The 18,237-nt window shown below is 38.6% G+C and overlaps 5 protein-coding genes across 5 annotated transcripts; 3 read left to right on the top strand and 2 right to left on the bottom strand.

The window, feature by feature from the left end:
- The first annotated feature begins 837 nt into the window (after nt 1-837).
- cideb (cell death inducing DFFA like effector b) lies at nt 838-4,049 on the top strand. The gene is made up of 5 exons (XM_044020707.1): nt 838-924; nt 1,205-1,319; nt 2,112-2,270; nt 2,354-2,544; nt 3,212-4,049. The coding sequence occupies exons 1-5, from the start codon at nt 899-901 to the stop codon at nt 3,351-3,353; spliced, it is 633 nt and encodes a 210-aa protein (XP_043876642.1). The 5' UTR covers nt 838-898; the 3' UTR covers nt 3,354-4,049.
- Nucleotides 4,050-4,465: 416 nt separating this feature from the next.
- Nucleotides 4,466-6,075, bottom strand: homezb (homeobox and leucine zipper encoding b). Its single transcript, XM_044022290.1, has one exon. It carries the CDS (start codon nt 5,766-5,768, stop codon nt 4,692-4,694), a length of 1,077 nt encoding a protein of 358 aa, XP_043878225.1. The 5' UTR covers nt 5,769-6,075; the 3' UTR covers nt 4,466-4,691.
- A 1,540-nt stretch (nt 6,076-7,615) lies between these two features.
- On the top strand, nt 7,616-10,019 carry si:dkey-183c6.9 (tripartite motif-containing protein 16). Its single transcript, XM_044021930.1, has 2 exons — nt 7,616-7,734; nt 8,125-10,019. The coding sequence occupies exon 2, from the start codon at nt 8,192-8,194 to the stop codon at nt 9,749-9,751; it is 1,560 nt and encodes a 519-aa protein (XP_043877865.1). The 5' UTR covers nt 7,616-7,734; nt 8,125-8,191; the 3' UTR covers nt 9,752-10,019.
- gmpr2 (guanosine monophosphate reductase 2) lies at nt 10,011-15,778 on the bottom strand. Its single transcript, XM_044021931.1, has 10 exons — nt 15,681-15,778; nt 15,014-15,166; nt 14,519-14,638; nt 13,849-13,932; nt 13,576-13,749; nt 13,399-13,480; nt 12,904-13,010; nt 12,292-12,334; nt 11,711-11,870; nt 10,011-11,614 (listed from the first exon to the last, which is right to left on the bottom strand). Exons 2-10 carry the CDS (start codon nt 15,098-15,100, stop codon nt 11,428-11,430), a joined length of 1,044 nt encoding a protein of 347 aa, XP_043877866.1. The 5' UTR covers nt 15,101-15,166; nt 15,681-15,778; the 3' UTR covers nt 10,011-11,427.
- A 109-nt stretch (nt 15,779-15,887) lies between these two features.
- On the top strand, nt 15,888-18,216 carry nedd8 (NEDD8 ubiquitin like modifier). The gene is made up of 4 exons (XM_044021932.1): nt 15,888-16,239; nt 16,357-16,404; nt 16,490-16,572; nt 17,246-18,216. Exons 1-4 carry the CDS (start codon nt 16,222-16,224, stop codon nt 17,370-17,372), a joined length of 276 nt encoding a protein of 91 aa, XP_043877867.1. The 5' UTR covers nt 15,888-16,221; the 3' UTR covers nt 17,373-18,216.
- Nucleotides 18,217-18,237: the final 21 nt, after the last annotated feature.

Raw genomic sequence — 18,237 nt, 5'->3', positions numbered from 1 at the left:
CTTGTATACATGTTACTCCCAGATCTGGGCCCTTTTCCCCTCATATTCTTCCGTACACTCTTCAGACATTCCATCACTGCCTTTGACTTAGCCCCTCCCCCCTCATTTAGAATATCCTTTAGTTGAAATCCCTGGACCCCAACACCCCTCAACTTGTTCATCATCACCCTCCTCTGCTCTTCATATGCCCTACACCCTAGCAGTCAATGTTTTAGTGAAGAGTGTCCCAGCCTCAACCTCATCCATACTGTCTCATCCCTCCTACTGCTTCTCCTGACCCCCCGCCCCTAATACTAGGCTGCACCTGGTAAAAGTGTCGACCCTTCTGTTCCCTATCCCATTTGACCTGCCTCAGCTGATTAGCCTTTTCCCAGATTACCCCCTTTGCCTCTTCCTTACTAATACTAATATGCATCTCTTCCTCTCCTTCTTTAATGCCCTCAATTAATCACACCTGCTATGAAAGTGACCACTTTCTGCAGCTATTTTTTCAGGACTCTGCATTACAAATGAGGTTCTGCCTCATGAGGAACAAGATTTTGTCTCCATGAGGACTAATGGTCCTGATAAGGTCAGTGTTTATGCCAGAAATAATGCATTCCCTTGCCCCAAACCTTAACCACCACAACTAAAACTCTAACACTAACCCCTAAATTCAATAGTAACCCTAAAACCAAGTCTTAACCCTCAAAAAAGTCTTAGGTTTGAATGAAAATTGGTCCTCACAGCCCTCTACACACACACACAGGCTGGCTGGATGAACTTTGCCCCGTACTGTTCCGAATCAGAGTCATCACCAGGTTTGGAGTAAAGTCCACTATGGGTCAATGCTAGGAAATACGAACACACGAAAATAAAACACAACACAGAGAGGAGCAACAGCAAGACACTCGCAACCATGGAGAGCACATCTTCATTTTTAAAGTGAGTAAAGCTTTACATTTCCTTTAAAATACATTAGCCTGATCCCCAATCACCAATTAATGTAGATTATAGACTTAAGTAAATAAGTCTACTCTTAATTATGTAATATCATGTTATTCTATGACAATGGGAATAGGAGAACACAGTGGATTATAGCAGAATCGTCTATGTTTTTCCTGCTGTGTCTACTGTGAAAATGTCTGTTGTTAGTTACATGACGCCCAACACATTAAATGATTAATTTCCTTCCTTCCGTCATTTAAATTGTGTCTGTTCCCAGATCGGTAACCAAGCGAGTGTGGTCGCCGGTGCAGCGACCTTTCAGGGTGTGTTGTCACAACAGAGAGATCAGGAAGGGCATCACAGCCGGAACCCTGGAGGAGCTGAAAGAAAGGGTGCGAAACAATGGAGAGTAATACAACTAAAGTGATTAAAAAAACAATACTGGTCTCAAACATGCTGATTAGACGTGACATATCTCTTGGTCCTGATGTCAATACATGATTACATGACAGGGCCACATAATGAGTATGATGTTCCTGTTCTATCAGGCAGTGCTGTAAAGTCTGATTAGATATGGAATACAGGCATGGCGAGGTTATTTAGCTGTTCAGTTACAAATGACTACGTGAGGAAAGATTAGCCTAATCCCCAAATCTGCATGTTTTTGAACTGTGGGAGGAAATTGGACAACCTGGAGATAATTTAGCTCTTAACCAGTTATTCAAAAATGAGATTCTGCCTCATAAGGACCAGGTTTTGGTCTGCATGAGGACTACCGGTGGATTTGTGGTCTAGCAAGTCAATCTTCAACTGGAAGGTCGAGGGTTTGATTCCCAGCTCCACTAACCTGCATACGAACGTTTCCCACACACACATACATGCTTTAGTGGGGACCAAAGCGGGCGTACATTGCTGTTCGTCAAGGTTTTTGTTCAGAATATGAACGTTAACGCTCTGATATCAAACCACTTTTTTTAACAACCATGAAGAGAAATGACATTTCATCATTATGGCCACAGGTTAACAACATACTGTAGACGGGTCGGACTGGATAGAAGTTTGAAACTGTTGTAATATAGAAATAGTTCACCTGGTTCTGGCATCAGTTGAAGTTCTAAATACTGTGCTATTTAAACACAGTGGGAGTGAAGACCTCAGGGTGATGTTACCTGGTGTGCTTGTAGGTATGCCAGGCGCTGCTGCTGTCCCTGTCTGCTCTGTCCGTTTCTCTGGTTTGTGAGGAGGACGGTACAGAAGTCGACTCTGACGAGTTCCTAATAACACTGCCTGACAACACCACTCTCATGGCCCTGGAGCCTGGACAGACATGGAGACCACAGACTGTATGTTTTCATGTTATACATGACAAAACCTCCCATGTGTGACCGACGTTGTTGACTGATGTCATTGCTGATCCCCCTCCCAGGGTGCGGTTGTGGCCAAATCTCAAGATCACAACAAGCCTCGCAATGGGAAAGACATCGCTCGAGTCACCTTTGACCTTTACAAGATGAGTCCTAAAGATCTATTTGGCTCTCTGAGTGTGAAGGCCACATTTCAAGGCCTGTACTCTGTGAGCGCTGACTTCCAGTGTCTTGGGCCCAAGAAAGTCATCAGGTAAGGAAGAGGGAAGGTGCTGAAGATCATAATAGCAAAGACTAGACTATTTAAAATAGTAGCATTTATTTGTAACTACTGTAGTTACATATAATATATACAAATTATATACATTTACATTTATTTATTGCAACGAAAGTATAACGTGATAACGTATACAAAAGTATTTGCAATATAATTGGAGAGGAAAAAACTGATTTACTTCACAAAATTAAGATTGTTTTTCCTTATCTCTGTGTACTTCTCTTCAAACTCTTATTTAAATGATTAGAGGTGAAGACGTACACCAGTGGTTCACTGTTGTAATCTATAATGATAATATAATAATAATGAGTGATATTTGACGGATAAAAGCCTATTTTATGATTTCCTGCTTGTGAAGTTCAACAGTTTAAATCAAGCAAGTAGTGCTATATGTTCCTCTGAAATGTGTATTGTAAGTTAAAAAAAAGGAACAGTGTAGTTAAAATGTAAGCAAGTATATTAATATTTTATCATCTTTATTTTTTCACACAGAAGTTAGAGAATACACATTTTGTCACAAACATAAATCTGCAATAAACTTTTGAAATGTAGTCCAAAGTCCTTGAAGTCGATGAAGTCTGTGGCTCCGTCTCAGCAGAGAAAAGGCTCTGATGACACTTGTTATGACTTGTGTGTTTTGCAGAGAAGCTCTGCGTGTGGCCTCCACCCTCCTCCAGGCTGCCGGACACCTGCTCATCACTTCAGCGTCCTTGATCCGACGTGTTATTGAAGGAGCAGAGTTTTGGCAGCCACAGAGAGCAGAGTACACAGCCAGGTGGAACTGAACAAGTAACAGAGATTAACTAAGTCTGATGACATTAAATGGCTGGTTAAATAAGAACTTGAAGGTTTGTCTGACTTGTTCTTATCCTCATGAACAAGCTTCTGATTGTGGAGCTCTGTATTCTTTCACTTACTTCCTTGAACGGACAACAAAATAAACATGGCATGAACATCTCTTTAGACATATAGAACACTGGTTTTAAAGGTTTACTGTGTAAAATTTGGGTGAAATAATCTTTAATTTGCCTACATTTTATATAAAATAACTTTATTTAATTTTCTTTTACATGTGTGCAATCACCTGATTTTATGAATTGCTGTTTTTCATTACCCCAGAATAGGCCTTTTATATTTATATAAGGAGCTGGCTCAGCTCGACAGAGGCAGCCATTTTACACCACCATGTTTTTACAGTAGCCCACAGTGGACAAACTGAACATATTTTGCACACTCTACCTTTAAACAATCTACACAAAATGCAAATCTGTAACCATTTCACATTGGAAACTGTCTTTAGTAACAACAGAGTAAAGTTAACAAAAGCAGGTAATTATTCTATTTTTATCCAGAAATAGTGTCATATAATCTGGTCACAAACAGGATGTGGTGATCATTTTATTGATCTGCAACATTGTCTCCTTTTGAAAAAGAGTGTTTTCATGAGGTCACACTTGAACAATAAACAAAGTAAACTTGAATGACTTGAATGTGTATGTGAACAAACATCAACGACTAATGACAGTATCACACCAATCATTTCCACTTTGCAACAGCTGCAATTTAAATCTTTAATTGTGTTGGATTGTTGTACATTTTATGCCAATTAAAAATGCAATGCATTCAGTAAAGGTTTGAAATAATCAATATCTTTAAAGACGTTTCAATTCTATCAATATTGAACTAAAGCGTGACTTAAATTATACTGATTGTAACGCAACATATTTTAATTTGTTAATTTGTAATTGTAATTTGTTAATTTTAATTTTAACTTTATCTCTTTTTTGTTATGGATGTCTTGCTGTTTTTAAGGTTTTCCCTTTATAACACACTAGTTTTTTGGTAGCCTGTTTGACATTTGAATTGTGCTTATTTTATATGCATTATTTACACTGTGTGTATATTATGCATTCCTTATTAAGACCTGAAAATGTATTTATAACTAAAAACTCAAATTGCATTTCCAATATATGTCCAACAAATGGCAACTAGACATTTTGTGAAACAGCTGGACCCAGAATTAGCACAATACAACTGTAACTTCCAAACTGTGAAGATGTGATTCCTCCGTCTTCATTCCCTTTTCTGTTACAGAGGCTGAGGCATCATATCTGAAGGTTCCTTTATGTTTTCATCTTCTCCCGGGTTTTCTCTCCTCTGAAATCATTCACTGCTTCCTTCGCCCACATGTAAATATTTTGCCGCTGCTGGATGTTGGCGAGTGCCTGCCTGTGCTGCTCCTGACTCATCCAGAGTGGCCTCCTGTTCTTCACATAATAGCGCATGTCACTGAACCACTGAACCAAGTCAGAGCGAGGGATGCCAATCAACACTGTCAGGTGGCTGAAGTCCTCACTGTTTGGATACTGGCAGTTCAAGAAAGCTAACCTCATCATGGTTCTCTTCTCTGTTCCTATTGGAAGATTTTTCTTTGACTTAAAGGGTTTTTCCCCTTCCATCTTAACCCGATCACCTCTTGTTTCCTCTTCTGCTCTCTCCACAGCACCATCCCCATCTTGCTTCAACTTCTTTTCAATCTTGTTTCTCCCTGTCCTCCTTTTCCGCTTTTTTTGAGGACACCAGTCTTCTTCATCAGTTTTTTCTACTTTGCTGTTCTTCTCTTGGTTTATAGGTTTCTCCTGTATTACTTTTCTCTCCAGCTGCTCATCGTTCTTCACTTTTTCTTCTTTTATCTTTCCCACATGTTCCTTCCTGCCCTTTCCCACCTTATTCAACCCACTCTCTTTGACCTTTCCCCCCTGTTTCTTCTTTTCTCTTGTGTTCATGCTTTGCAGCTCTTCCTTGGTCAGAGCCTTTCCATGACCATTCTTGAACTTCTTCCGAAGACCTTGGATGTCCTTGTAGTCCCAGCTGATGCCATAGTGTAGCCTCTGTAACATGAACCACACCTTCACCTGGTCTGGGTGTAAAGAGCAGCGTTGTGCCACCACAGCTGTCTGTTTCTGCGTGAGATAGGGGAAGCTGTCAAAGGCCTGGTCCAGTTCTGCAACACAATCAAGCAGCTGGAGGTCGATTTCATTTGAGTGCACCCACACAAGCCTCTGACTCTCCGAGAGCAGGGGGAAAACTACTGCAAAGTTTTGGTTCATGTTGAAAGTCGAGGGAGCCATGTATGTTTCTTGTGTCTTGCCATAAGCATCAGGTTTTTTCTGTCTGAGCCCAGGAAAACTTTCGTCCATGGTAACTGCTCATGTAAACAGCAAAAACAGTTGAATTAACAAAAATGGGAACAATTCTTTATGAGGAAAATGTATATTCACAAATAAAAATAATATATATAAAAAACAAACAATCCAGACAACATAATGTCGAGTTTAGCATTAGTCCAAAGTTAGTAGACAATGAGCATCTCCAGAATGTTCAAAGTTGTATTTGGCAGGTAAGGGCTTAATTTCAAGTCAGTGAGGAGAATTATTATAAAGTAATCTAATTAATAATTGGTTTGTCATGTTTTGCCTTCAGCTTTCAATAAATGTAAACAATAAATGGTGCTTAAAATACACCCATCGCCCACTTTATTAGGTTCACAGGACATTTACTCATGTTTCAAGAATATTTTCTCTTTTTGGACCATTCTCTATAAACACTAGAGAAAGTTGCATGTGTGGAAATCTTGGTAGTTTCTGAAATACTCATACCAACAACCATGCCACATTCAAACTCACCTAAATGGCTTGCTGTCATGTCACTGGCTGATTAGATATTTGCATTTAACAAGAATGGGAACAGGTGTACCTAATAAAGGGACCAGCAAGTGTATTTGCGATATTTTATTGATATAAAATCTGGCATTGATGAACTTAAGTTCAACAAAGATACAGCTACACGTCATTTTCTTCTATAATACTATCAATTATATTTTAAATTTGAATAATATTCTATAACAAATGATTCATCTTAAATGTACAATATAATATTAGTATATGAAATATTAATATGTAATCTATAATTCTATATCTATCTAACTTATCTATCAATATTCCAATATTTTGGCAGCAAATATTGATTTAGAGTATCATGCTTTAGGGTCTTTAGCTAGATAGCCAAGAAACTTAAATATAAACTGCATACATAAATTTAACACTTGTATTTAACAAACATAATTGAGTACAATTTCTGTGCTAATGTTAGCTAAACTAGCTAAATATAGCTCGTAGCCAACTGTAGCTATATGTTATGCCATTATTAGTAGTATTATCAATAAATACCACGGATTTAATTACTGGCTTCATCAGTAAAATTAAGTGACGTTCAAGAAAATGTCAGTGAATCTATCAATTATGCGAACAATGTGAAGGTTAGCTTGCTAAGTAGCTTTTTAGAACACAGTAAACTAAAGATAATTCTTCAGTCCCGTTTTCTCCCAAGTCAGCAGGGGATATAAAGACTTACCTTTAAAAGCACAACAAGTCCAGAGGTAGAAACGAACAAATTTTTGTGTTTCTATATTTTCTGCTGCTCAAGTTCAGTTGATAGATGTACAACTCTGGTCCCATTTACTGGAGTACAGTTTATTGTAATATCTAGTGGCGGTTACTAGGTTGGTTTACAATTCCCATAAACTGAGAATGACTTTTCAGAATATAAAATCATATGTTTATTATATTATTACACATATTGATCTGATATGTAATTCTGCTTTGTTTTCATTTGTAATTTAATATATACATGTATATGTAATGTATATATTCAATGTGTGTGTGTGTGTGTGTGCGTTTTGTATTATAATGACATAATTATTGACTTGGTGATTGTATTGGTAATTTTTGATACTATTAGTGCATCCCAAACCAAGATAAAAGATGAAAAGATGATGTCACATTAATACAAATCTATACAAATGTATTTTCAAAAGTGATTTAACAGAATTCACTAAAGCCTTAGTGCGTTAGGTACAGTAGGTTCTGATCAGTATAATCAGAAAAGTGATAATAGGGAGGTCAGTGTGCGAAAATGGGCAGTATACAAGCAACACAGAACAATAAGGAAGTATGCCAAGGCTGTGGATTGAGGTTGGGCAGGAACACACCCATGTTGATTCTAGGAACTCAGGAACCTGAAACTGTTGTGCAGTGCAGCTGTGGCCAAGTGTTCTGATGAGACACTGAAAAACCAGAAACAGAAAAACAACTTAAATAATTTAAGGTGAGTTGAAGACTGGATCATACATCCTGAAAACCTGAGTATTGCTTCTGCTTTAAAATCTTTTATATCAGCTCTTCCTTTTTTGTTTGCCAGATTTTGTAAGAAAGCAACTCTCATCTCCAGAGCAATGCATTCTATATATTTTTTGTGTCTTTGATTTTGATGTGTATTGCTATTTATACCGCAATGTTTTTTTTTCTTTTGATATTTTTAATTCCATGTAAAATTGTTTTACATTTGTTAATTCATTTTATTGCTTTAACTTTTCCTGTTATGTCATCTCTGCTCTGCACTTTGGATTTGCTCAATGCATGAAATATGCTTTACATATAAAAATAGATTGCTTTACGTTACTACTTGCCTAATATTTGTTTTCATTTTTAACAACAGGAGCATCAGGTAGGATTCTAGAGACATTATTAAACAAGTCAAATCAAGACTTCCAGTTTCAGAAAACATGTCTGACAATCTGCAAAACGACATGAAGCAAGTAATCCTCTGTGAAATGTGTACTGGGGAGGACAGGAAACCAGCAAAAAAGACCTGCATGAAATGTGAGATCTCCATGTGCGTGCAGCACCTGCAAGTCCACCTTACCACACCTGTCTTACTTCAAACTCACCCTCTGACTGAACCCATGGCTTTAAGTGGCACCACCAAATGCCCCCAACATGGCAAACTCCTAGAGTACTACTGCCTGGATGATATGACCTGTGTGTGCGTTTCCTGTGCCATTGAAGACCAGCACCGACTACACAATATGAAAACCTTCTCCACAGCCCAAAAAGAGCTCATGGAAAAACTCAAATCTGAGCAGGAGGCCTTACTGGTCAAAACTGATGATGAGAACATGAGTCTGGAAAAGTGGGAGAAGAGTGAAAGAGAAAAGCTGAGTTGCTGTGGCGTGCGCCTCATTGAGGCAGTGACTAACCTGCGTGATATAACCCTGACCAGTGTCCAAAGTTCAGTCTCTGCTCGAATGGTGGCCATTAAAACAAGCAAGAGCAGCATGCAAGCAGCACAGAACGAGAAGGACACCTTCAGATTCCTGCAGATGTATTCACAGGTGCACCAGCATATGGAGAAGGCCAAGGCTGTGGATGTGAGGAAAGGGTTGGAGCCTGGCAGTGATCGAGACAAGCTTGTCGAGAAGATAAGAGAGAATGGTGAAAAACTAATGCAGCAAGCAGACAACTTCTCGGAATCCTTGTTGAAGATGGTTGATCCTGACCAAGAGCTCTTTGCCACTTATTCAGACCTGATCTTTGAGCCACAGAATTTGGGCAAAGCCATGTCAATGTCTGAAGACGGGAGGAAGGTTTTCTACAACAGCTGGTTAGGGGAATGCTCTGCCACTCTTCTAATTCGTAGTACCCAAGATATTCCTAACTTTCGGAGGTGGCTGGTCTGTCTTGACACAGAGTCTGACTGGACAATTGGTTTATGTGACAAAAAGTCCTCAAAGAACTTGAAGGATGGACCGGTCTTTGGTCTTTGCTGCAAAAACAACAAGCTCTGCTCAGTTAAGACAGAAAATGTTTGTTGCAAAGGTAGCGCAACCAAATTAAAAGGTTTTGGGAATCAGGAAGGTGATGTGAACACAACTAATATGGAGAATCAAAAGAGGGTTTCAGCACCACTGTTAAAACAGGGAGAAGAGGGAGAGGATGAGGATGTAGAGCCACCTGAAATGGTGGAAGTAATTTGGAATTTTCTTGCTTCCTCATTGTCTTTCTTCAGAAGAACTGGACAATACAAGAGGGAAGAAATACTCACAATTCAGGTGAGCCTCGACTGGGATCTGGTCCCCTTTTTTCAACTGGGAAACTGGGAAAATAGCCAGAACCATGAACATTCATTACAGAATCAGTGGAAGTGCTCCTGCGGTAGAATTTACAGCAAGGATAGACATTGGTACAACCAGGGAATGTGCCAGTTCAGTCACCAGAATCAATGTCACTGTGGACAAATCATCGGTGCCCGCTGCATCACAGAGGTTGTTTGTGAACTTCAGTAATTAGTGAATCTCTGCTAATCAACATACAAGAGTTAAGAAATATAAAAATCTACATTTGACAGCATGAAATGAGAGGCCTCATTGATTCGAGCAAAATCAATGAGCCAAGTAACAGCTGAGTATATTTGAATTGGGATTTTTTTTTCTTCTATTTTTGATAAGGCTTCTTTTCTTCTGTAGTTTAAGGCATTTATTGCCATAAAGGTACAGCAACATTTATAACATGTCAAAGTGGTGCCAATCAATAATAAAACCAATGAAATTTTAACCTGTGGAATGCTTTTATTGACTAAATAAAAAGGTAAAGAGGTGGAAGTTTTGGCAACATATAAATACAAACACAAAACAAACAAAACCAAAGATGACGGAAGAACATATTGAAATTGAGTGACAACAGACACTGAAGTAACACCGTAACTGGCAGTGAAAAACTCTAGAGGAATGACTGCTTATTTAAAAGCTATTCATCTCAAACCTATTTAAAGGTATGCGTCACTAAAAAACATTGGTATTGATCAAGAGCAGCTAAAACCAAAGAATGGAAAATCTGTATATTATGAATTTTGTGTCCTTTTACTGAAGTCAGACTGAATTTACAGCAAATTCATATACCAATTTATACAAATCTAACTAATGTAGATGCATATTCAGTAGTACATGCCGAAGGGGACATATGATACTCATAACAATAAGAGAAACTTACGACTCTCAAATCATTAAAGTGCAACAAAATGGAATGTTTACATTTTTTAAAAAATGGCTCACTTTTCAAGTAACCAGCAGTCACATAAATAAGAAGGCTTTTGACATAATTTACTATCATTTCATTTTTGGTGACGAAGGCTGTCAATACAATCTCATTACACAGCTTTGCATACTGTATGTGTATGAAGAATTTGTAAGGATGTGGCATTGGAATGATGAGACTGCAGACATGCAAAAAGCTTAAGAGATACTACCCCAACTTATATATCTTACTGCATAGAGACAACTGCCCTGTTCAGACCTGGTACAAACATCTATCCTGAGTGATCCAATCATACATGGGCAGCGTAACACACTTCCTGGATTTGTCTCCTGTGATCACATGGGACTGGATTGAGTTTAACTTGCATTGTATTCAAATAAACACTGACGTCATGTCTCTGTGAGAACAAACAAAACTGGTTCTGACCGTAAATATGTGTCTGTCCTGTGTCAACATGTTTGTTTGCATGTGAGCAGTACAGAGCAGGCGAGGGACTGTATGAGTGCTACCTGCACTCTGTTTTTGAGGAGTCATTAAAACAGCTCATAACTACGGCATGGTATGACAGAAAATTCTGGGGTTTTTGATCACTCGACTTCTTAATACAGTGGTATACCTTGAAACCAGTTAAGATTCAGGAGGAGCTGAGAAATTCAACTCTGCTCACAATGTTGTAATTTGAAATAAGAGTGTATCAGTAATAAAGAGTGTCAATATTGTGGGAGTGGCTACAAATAAATGAAGAACTGCATTTAGACCTATACCTATAATAACATGCCTGAACAGGGTCTATGATACCGGATATGTGCTTGATATACTAAAATAGCACTGAAATCAGTCAGTATTTAAGTAATAATGTGTGTGTTTCTTCATTTGTGCATACAGTGGTGCAGACTTTATCCTTCCATCTGATGCAAAAAGCAGACATTTAGCTACTGCCAAAGACATTGTTGAGCTGCTGAGTGACTCTGATGAAGGTGGTCCTGCGGCTCAGCTCCTTTAGCTTTCCCGCACCAACATAGGTGCAGGTGGAGCGGACCCCACCTAGGATGTCTCGTATTGTGTTGTCCACAGGACCTTTGTAAGGAACTTCCACCGTCTTCCCCTCTGAGGCTCTGTATCCAAAAAAAATACAAGTACTATTTTTGGAGAAAACTGAAAAAAAGACATCCAGAAAAACACAGGAACACTGACATAAGTGTGACCCTTACCTGTAGTCAGCCACACCACCTGCATGCTTCTTCATCGCAGTGTCAGAGCTCATGCCATAAAAGAGCTTGTATTTCTTGCCGTTTTTCTCTATGGTCTCACCTCCACTCTCACAGTGGCCTGCCAGCATACCACCCAGCATCACAAAGTCTGCTCCAGCACCTGAGACCACAGACACAGGTTTACAGAGACAAACAGCCAGCCAGAAGTAGGTTTTAATTAGGAATGAGCCAATATGAGACTTAGTATCGCCATTGGCCTGATAGTGGTCCAAATCACTGGATAAAATTTCCATTCAAAAATCCTATATATTGCATGCTTCACTATGCACCGACTAAAAATGTAAATACAGAATTTTAGCAGAGTCTCATGTGGGCTGCTGTATAGGAGAAGATGTTTTGTTATTATTTGTTACAGTTTGAGAATTACGTATTTGAAATACGTTGATGACTGACTGTATTGGTAGATACTCAAGGCTGTGCTAACAGTGACAATGCAAAAGTGACATTGAACCATCTCTAGTTTTAAAATAAATAAATAATCTTTGCTTTGGTTACACGTAAAAAAACAAATAAACACAAACCAAAAGCCTTTGAGACGTCTCCAGGGCAAGTACACCCGCCATCCTGACAGAGAGAAAGAGAGAGAGACAGACGAGAGGTGAAAAACAATGAGTGAATGAGTGTGACTTTATAATTGTCATGGCTGCATGTAAAGCAAAATGCATTTAAGAGTAAAATGGTAATATGCAGCACTTACATGTCAGCCTAAAAATAAAGCATGGAAGGGAGGTCAATCATTTCAATAATAAGAAGGAGGGCAAAATGATAAAGAAATCTATGGAAACTGTTAGCTCCACCTAGATGGCGGTATCACAGACAGGCAGCTCAATGAGTGTTCAAACTCACGTTACTAATAGTAAGTAAGTAAAATCTTCAAGTGTGCGTGAGAGCAGGATTTCCAAATATCTTTGAAGGAATAGCATGTCACAAAATACTAATTTGCAATTGTTTTAAGTAACAAAATACTCAAAAAACAGACACAAAAAAGACACAGTGCAAAAATTACAGTTTCCTTCAGACTTAATACAAGTCTGAGCTAACTGGCTGCCACTTCATATTTAGTGCACATGAAGAAGAGTGCTATCAAACTTCTAATCTTAAAAAAAGACCAAATTCAGCAGAGATATACTTACAGAGATGATGTGGCCACCCAGTCCATGGGCAGCATCTGCACACTCAATCACTGCACTAAGCTGGGGGTAACCCACCCCCGTCTTCTTGCGGGTGGTGCACACAGATCCTGTAGAGGAAGACAACAAGGCAAGATGATTTGCTGAATTGGCTTTATTCAAGAAGAATACTGTGAATCCCTACAATTGACCTCTGCTGCCACCCATTGGCTTTACTCTGCATTACAGATTAGGTGACGTTAATGGTCACAGGACAACCATCACAGCATTTGTTGCTGCCATATAATTTTAACATCTGAAGCAAAACCCCCTGTTTTGCTGCTGTATACACACAAATGCTCCCTCAGTCGGGTCTGATAGTATTGCATGACAGAGCCTGTTTTACAAATGATGCATGGATTCAATCCATGAAGACCACACAAAGGCAAAATATTGGATAAGTGACAACAGGTTCTTTCATAATGTAGAATGTGTTATTAAGTGCTGTGCTGTGATCACCTGGTCCGATGCCTACTTTGATGATGTCAGCGCCAGCAAGGATCAGCTCCTCTACCATCTCACCTGTTACCACATTTCCTGCCTGAGAAAAATAAAAAGATTTTAATCCATTAGCCCAAAACCAGTTTTATAGTGAACATTTCTTTCCTTGTAAGCAGGTGTTAAATATCTACTCACCACGATAGTATGCGAAGGAAACTTTTGCCTGACGTCTTTGACAAATTGCACAAAGTGTTCAGAGTAACCGTTTGCAACGTCTACACAGATATACTTCAGTTGAGGCACAGCCGCTATGACGGCTGTAATCTTTTCAAAGTCACCTTCACCTGTCCCTGTGCTGACTGCAATACTCTGGGAATGAAGAGAGGACAGACAGAGCAGTGTCACCAAGACAAGTATCAATAAACCCCGAGAAATTAGTGAGTACATGATAATTAAAAATGTTCATACCTCCAAGCATTCAGGATGCTTTGTTGAAAACTCCACCCATTCATCCACTGAGTAATGTTTGTGAATTGTGGTGAAAAGAGTGAACTAAAAGGAGTAAACAAAGAACAACAGATTAAGGAAGATATTTATGCAGCTATATTGCAGCAAAGACACCCAATGCAGAGTGGTAGAGAAGAGACTAAAGAATTATGGCTCAAATTGTCATCTGTAGCATGGATTACATTATATGTCATGGATAATGCAAATACACCCAATGGCCAGAAGGGGCAGCTTTCGATTTAACTGTAATTGAGTAAAGTTAATGAATTGAGGAATATAATTTAAAACCAAAAGTATCACAACTGTGTGTGCACCCACATGTTTTTTTAATCTATAAGTTACTTCATGTTTTCCTGTACAAAAAAAGACAAAAGTATCTAAAACCAGCAACAAACAAAAGTTTCTATTATTCAGTGTCATAACAATGACATGGATATTATGTTAACAAAAAAACTATATAATTATCAGTACCAGCATCAGGAAACCATGATCAAAAAGGGTGGATTCCATCTGATTTTAAAACTTTAAGGGAGCTCAAGCAAAAAAGCCTCATACAATATATTTATTTACTAGCCATTATAGAGTGAGGGAGAGAGTCATTTTTACACAAAATATGTCATGTAAAGCTTACCTGGTGCAAAGCCAGGGCCATCTCAAAGGTTCCCACAGTATCCATGTTGGCAGCAATGATAGGGATGCCTCTATAGTTGCCCTTGGAGTTCCTGAAAGTGAAGCTCCTCAATAGGTCAACCTGCAATAGACAAGAACAAGAACTCTTAAGTGCACTTGATAGTTTCCATATACAAGATCCTCTAAAATTGTTAACATTTCTCTTCTCTATTGATGTGCTCCGACAACTCTTACTGTATTTTATGATATTCAACAGCATTTTTAGTGGTTTCTGATTGTATAGATGTTTTTCCTGTAATAAAACTAAACATGGAAAAGTTGCACCTGTGCTATATATAACTGGAACTATTTCTCTCTCACCAGCCGGTGAATTTTTTTTCTCTTTGAACAACTAACAGCTGCCAATGAGGATGTGTAAATATTTGTGGGTAACTTACAATTTTGGAAATGGTTTAATGAGAAAAAACAACAACTAAGCAATCTATTGTGTACCTACCTCACTGCGAGACTTAAGCGTGCTTCGCTTTGGCCGGAGGAGGACATCCTTGAAATCCAACTTGATGTCATTCTCAATCCGAGGCATTTTGGAAACAGGAGATAATGAAATGAAAATAATGCGAGATAAAGCAGTGTGTCCTGGAATGTGAATCTGTGGGGAAGAAAATGGTCAGGGAAGTCAGAATGGCTTCTTTACGTTATTTGTCCGTTTTTCTTCTTTTATTTTTTCACTACTGTTTAAAGTTCTCTACGTTTAAATAATTATAACTTTGTTTTGAGAAGTTCTACATATTATTAGTATTATTAGTACAGGCAGGAATTGTCATTAAAAGGCAATTTGACTTGTCATTTACAAAATACTTATAACCATTTACCAGAATTGTTATAACTATCTAGTAGTTAATTAATACAGCCACCGTAAGTTGCCTGATAATCGTAAAATTCCTATTTTGATCCACACAGAAGATGCTATTGCTAATGTTGTCCACATGAAAACCCTGCCACACAGACCAGAACACTGTCACCTCTTCAGCCCACGTCAAAACTCGAGGTTACGTCAGCAAGAGTCATGTGTAAACTCAATTCAAAACATGTATCATGCATCTGAGCATTAGCTTCCAATTGACGAAGAGTAAATTACCGTATGTCTCTAACAATATGCTTACCTTTCGGAAAGTGTAGTTGTGTGTGTCGCTGCCTCTTCTCCTCTCCGCCGTCTTCACTGCTCGCGTGGGAAGCAGAGAGCGGGCGGACCGGACACCAACTGACTTGACTTGTAGTTTTATAGGAGCTTCTGCTCGAAGGCGGCAAGCAGGCCAAGCACGCAGAAACTACCAACGTTAGGCTTGCTTTACGACACGTTGTGCTGCTGTCGTAAGGATTATCTAAAGGTATATATAAGAAAGCCATATCGTTGGGTTATCTGGCGATGCTCATACTCATACTAGATCAATTATTCCAACATATTTGGTATACTTTCAACGGCAAATGACGCAAGCGAGACTTCATTTGAAGCGGAACCATTGTCACACGGGTAAAAGGTGCGGACGGATTTGCGGAGAAACACAGGAAACACCCATTGACTATTTTTGAAAGGGAATATCTAGTCCCTCGCTAATAAAGTCGTATTAAAATACAAAGTTATTATAAGAATATATTCAGCAAACAAGCAGTCAAACACATTTCGTCAATTTTGCAAAAACAAAGATGCTGATTAAAGTGAAGGTAAGGCACACCATGCACGACGATTAGCCAGGTTTTTAACAGTTAGCCACTCATTTAAACAGTTGCTATCAGCGTCATGAATGTTTCAATAATAATTTGAGTGTACATTTGTCACAGACACTCACTGGAAAGGAGATAGAGATTGACATAGAGCCCACAGATAAGGTATCTGTTGATTTATTCACTCACTCACTCACGTGAACATACAATGTCCAACTAGTCATTGTGATTTTCATCAATTTCCATTCAGGTGGAGCGGATCAAAGAGAGAGTGGAGGAGAAGGAAGGGATTCCTCCCCAGCAGCAGAGGTTGATCTACAGTGGGAAACAAATGTAAGACCATTACACGTTTGACATTTTGTTTTATTTTATCATGTAAAAAAAGGCCAGATCAGAACAGTTTTAAAGAGTTTCCTGAGGATTTTTCTCTTATTCAGATACATTACAAGTTGTTTCTTTTTAATGATAGTATGGGAATTATACTTATATATTCCTCAAAATGTAAAATAAAATGCGAGTATAAGGAGTTATTATTATTATTTTGTTGCTCAAAGTTGAGGAATGTTAAGTTTCCTCATCAGTCCACACATTCCTCCTCTCTTCCTCTGTTTTGACAGTGCAGTGAAAATGTGTGAAGTTGGAGTGATGCTTCAGTCACATGATTTCTTAATGTCATATTTTTATTTTTAGAATCTGTTTCAATTGTGATATTTCGTTTTATCTTTTATCGACCAACCACATTTCCACCACTCTCAAGCATAAACATTTTAAGAGATAATTAAATTAATTATCTTTTAAACTGTTTATTAAACCTTTTTTTATCTTATGTGTTACCATTCTGATTTTTTATTCAAAAATATAATTTTCATTAAAAATAGGAAGTAAACCCACCTACAGTATCATGCTGCTTCATATATGTTTATCCATGTTGTCACCGTTACAATTATATAATGCAATAGAGGTGTTTCTGCTGTTTAACGTCCTCTTCTCTGCTTGCGCTTCTCAGGAATGACGAGAAAACAGCGGCAGACTATAAAATCCAGGGAGGCTCCGTTCTCCATTTGGTACTAGCTCTGCGAGGAGGACAGCTGCTCCACTCACCCATAAGCCTCCAATCCAAGCCGGCGTTGTAGCCGTTACTATAGTCTCTTAGCTTTTGCAATGCCTACACCAATGAGGTTACATGAAAGACACATTGCCAATGGTTGCAGAGTCCCCTGGTGGTGCTGTAGGCATTACATTGTAGGCAAAACAGAGCAGTAGGTAAAGAGATAAGTTCTGCTTGTGGCAGCCTCATAAATGTGTGTGCCACTGCAACTGTTATAGATAGACACTCAATATTAAAGCTGAAAAAGGAGAAATACGTTAAAAATTAAACAACATATATATATATATTCATTTTAACATTTCGGCGTTAGTTTTGATGATTGTTTTAAGGGTTTCCATTGACAGTGCAAGTGCAATTATTGTGAAACTGACAAAAGCCTTGATAGAAACATCCACATCCATCTTATATTATGACACAGTACACTGAAAAGGTGACACCCCAATCCCCCTCCATGCCCCAAAATGAATATATAAATGTACCTCAAATGTCAAAAATATTCTTTTTATGGGAAACAAGGACAGGACATGTTTAGATTGCTTCTCCTGCCAGTTTCTCTTGATTATGTACCACTTACTATTGTGTGCTTTCCACCCACTTCAAAAGTAGCCTGTCCATTCTGTCAGTTAAGTATTTAGTTAGATTTTAGTGCTGAGTGCGCACTTTTACTTGAGCAAGAAGACCAGGAGAGTGTCAACCAGTTACACAGTGGCTTCATTTTAATACTGATGTATGTTTGTATGTCTAGAGAAGTAGTGTCAACAGTTGGGATTGCTGTGATCACTCCTTCCCCTCAGTGTGAGTACAGAACTATCATGCTGCTGGCCTATGCTGTGGATTAGTGAGTATAATAAAATGACATTGACACAACATATATGCCTCACCTTTGTCTT

The sequence above is a fragment of the Solea senegalensis genome, linkage group LG3, assembly GCF_019176455.1.
Source record: "Solea senegalensis isolate Sse05_10M linkage group LG3, IFAPA_SoseM_1, whole genome shotgun sequence".
NCBI classification, from domain to species: Eukaryota; Metazoa; Chordata; class Actinopteri; order Pleuronectiformes; family Soleidae; genus Solea; species Solea senegalensis.
The sequence above is the reverse complement of the archived record's forward strand: the minus strand, read 5'-3'. Positions and strand labels throughout refer to the sequence as shown.

What these genes read in the sequence shown, in the direction of transcription:
- gmpr2 (XM_044021931.1), bottom strand. Translation starts at nt 15,100, where the DNA reads ATGCCTCGGATTGAGAATGACATCAAGTTGGATTTCAAGGATGTCCTC. An exon ending in CAAAGTAGGCATCGGACCAG is followed by an intron (nt 13,011 to 13,398) that starts GTGATCACAGCA and finishes CTTCCTCTACAG; the next exon opens with GATCTGTGTGCACCACCCGC. An exon ending in TGGGTGGCCACATCATCTCT is followed by an intron (nt 12,335 to 12,903) that starts GTAAGTATATCT and finishes TCTCTCTGTCAG; the next exon opens with GATGGCGGGTGTACTTGCCC.
- homezb (XM_044022290.1), bottom strand. Translation starts at nt 5,768, where the DNA reads ATGGACGAAAGTTTTCCTGGGCTCAGACAGAAAAAACCTGATGCTTAT.
- si:dkey-183c6.9 (XM_044021930.1), top strand. Translation starts at nt 8,192, where the DNA reads ATGTCTGACAATCTGCAAAACGACATGAAGCAAGTAATCCTCTGTGAA.
- nedd8 (XM_044021932.1), top strand. An exon ending in ACATAGAGCCCACAGATAAG is followed by an intron (nt 16,405 to 16,489) that starts GTATCTGTTGAT and finishes ATTTCCATTCAG; the next exon opens with GTGGAGCGGATCAAAGAGAG. An exon ending in ATCTACAGTGGGAAACAAAT is followed by an intron (nt 16,573 to 17,245) that starts GTAAGACCATTA and finishes TGCGCTTCTCAG; the next exon opens with GAATGACGAGAAAACAGCGG.
- cideb (XM_044020707.1), top strand. Translation starts at nt 899, where the DNA reads ATGGAGAGCACATCTTCATTTTTAAA. An exon ending in AGACATGGAGACCACAGACT is followed by an intron (nt 2,271 to 2,353) that starts GTATGTTTTCAT and finishes TCCCCCTCCCAG; the next exon opens with GGTGCGGTTGTGGCCAAATC. An exon ending in GGGCCCAAGAAAGTCATCAG is followed by an intron (nt 2,545 to 3,211) that starts GTAAGGAAGAGG and finishes TGTGTTTTGCAG; the next exon opens with AGAAGCTCTGCGTGTGGCCT.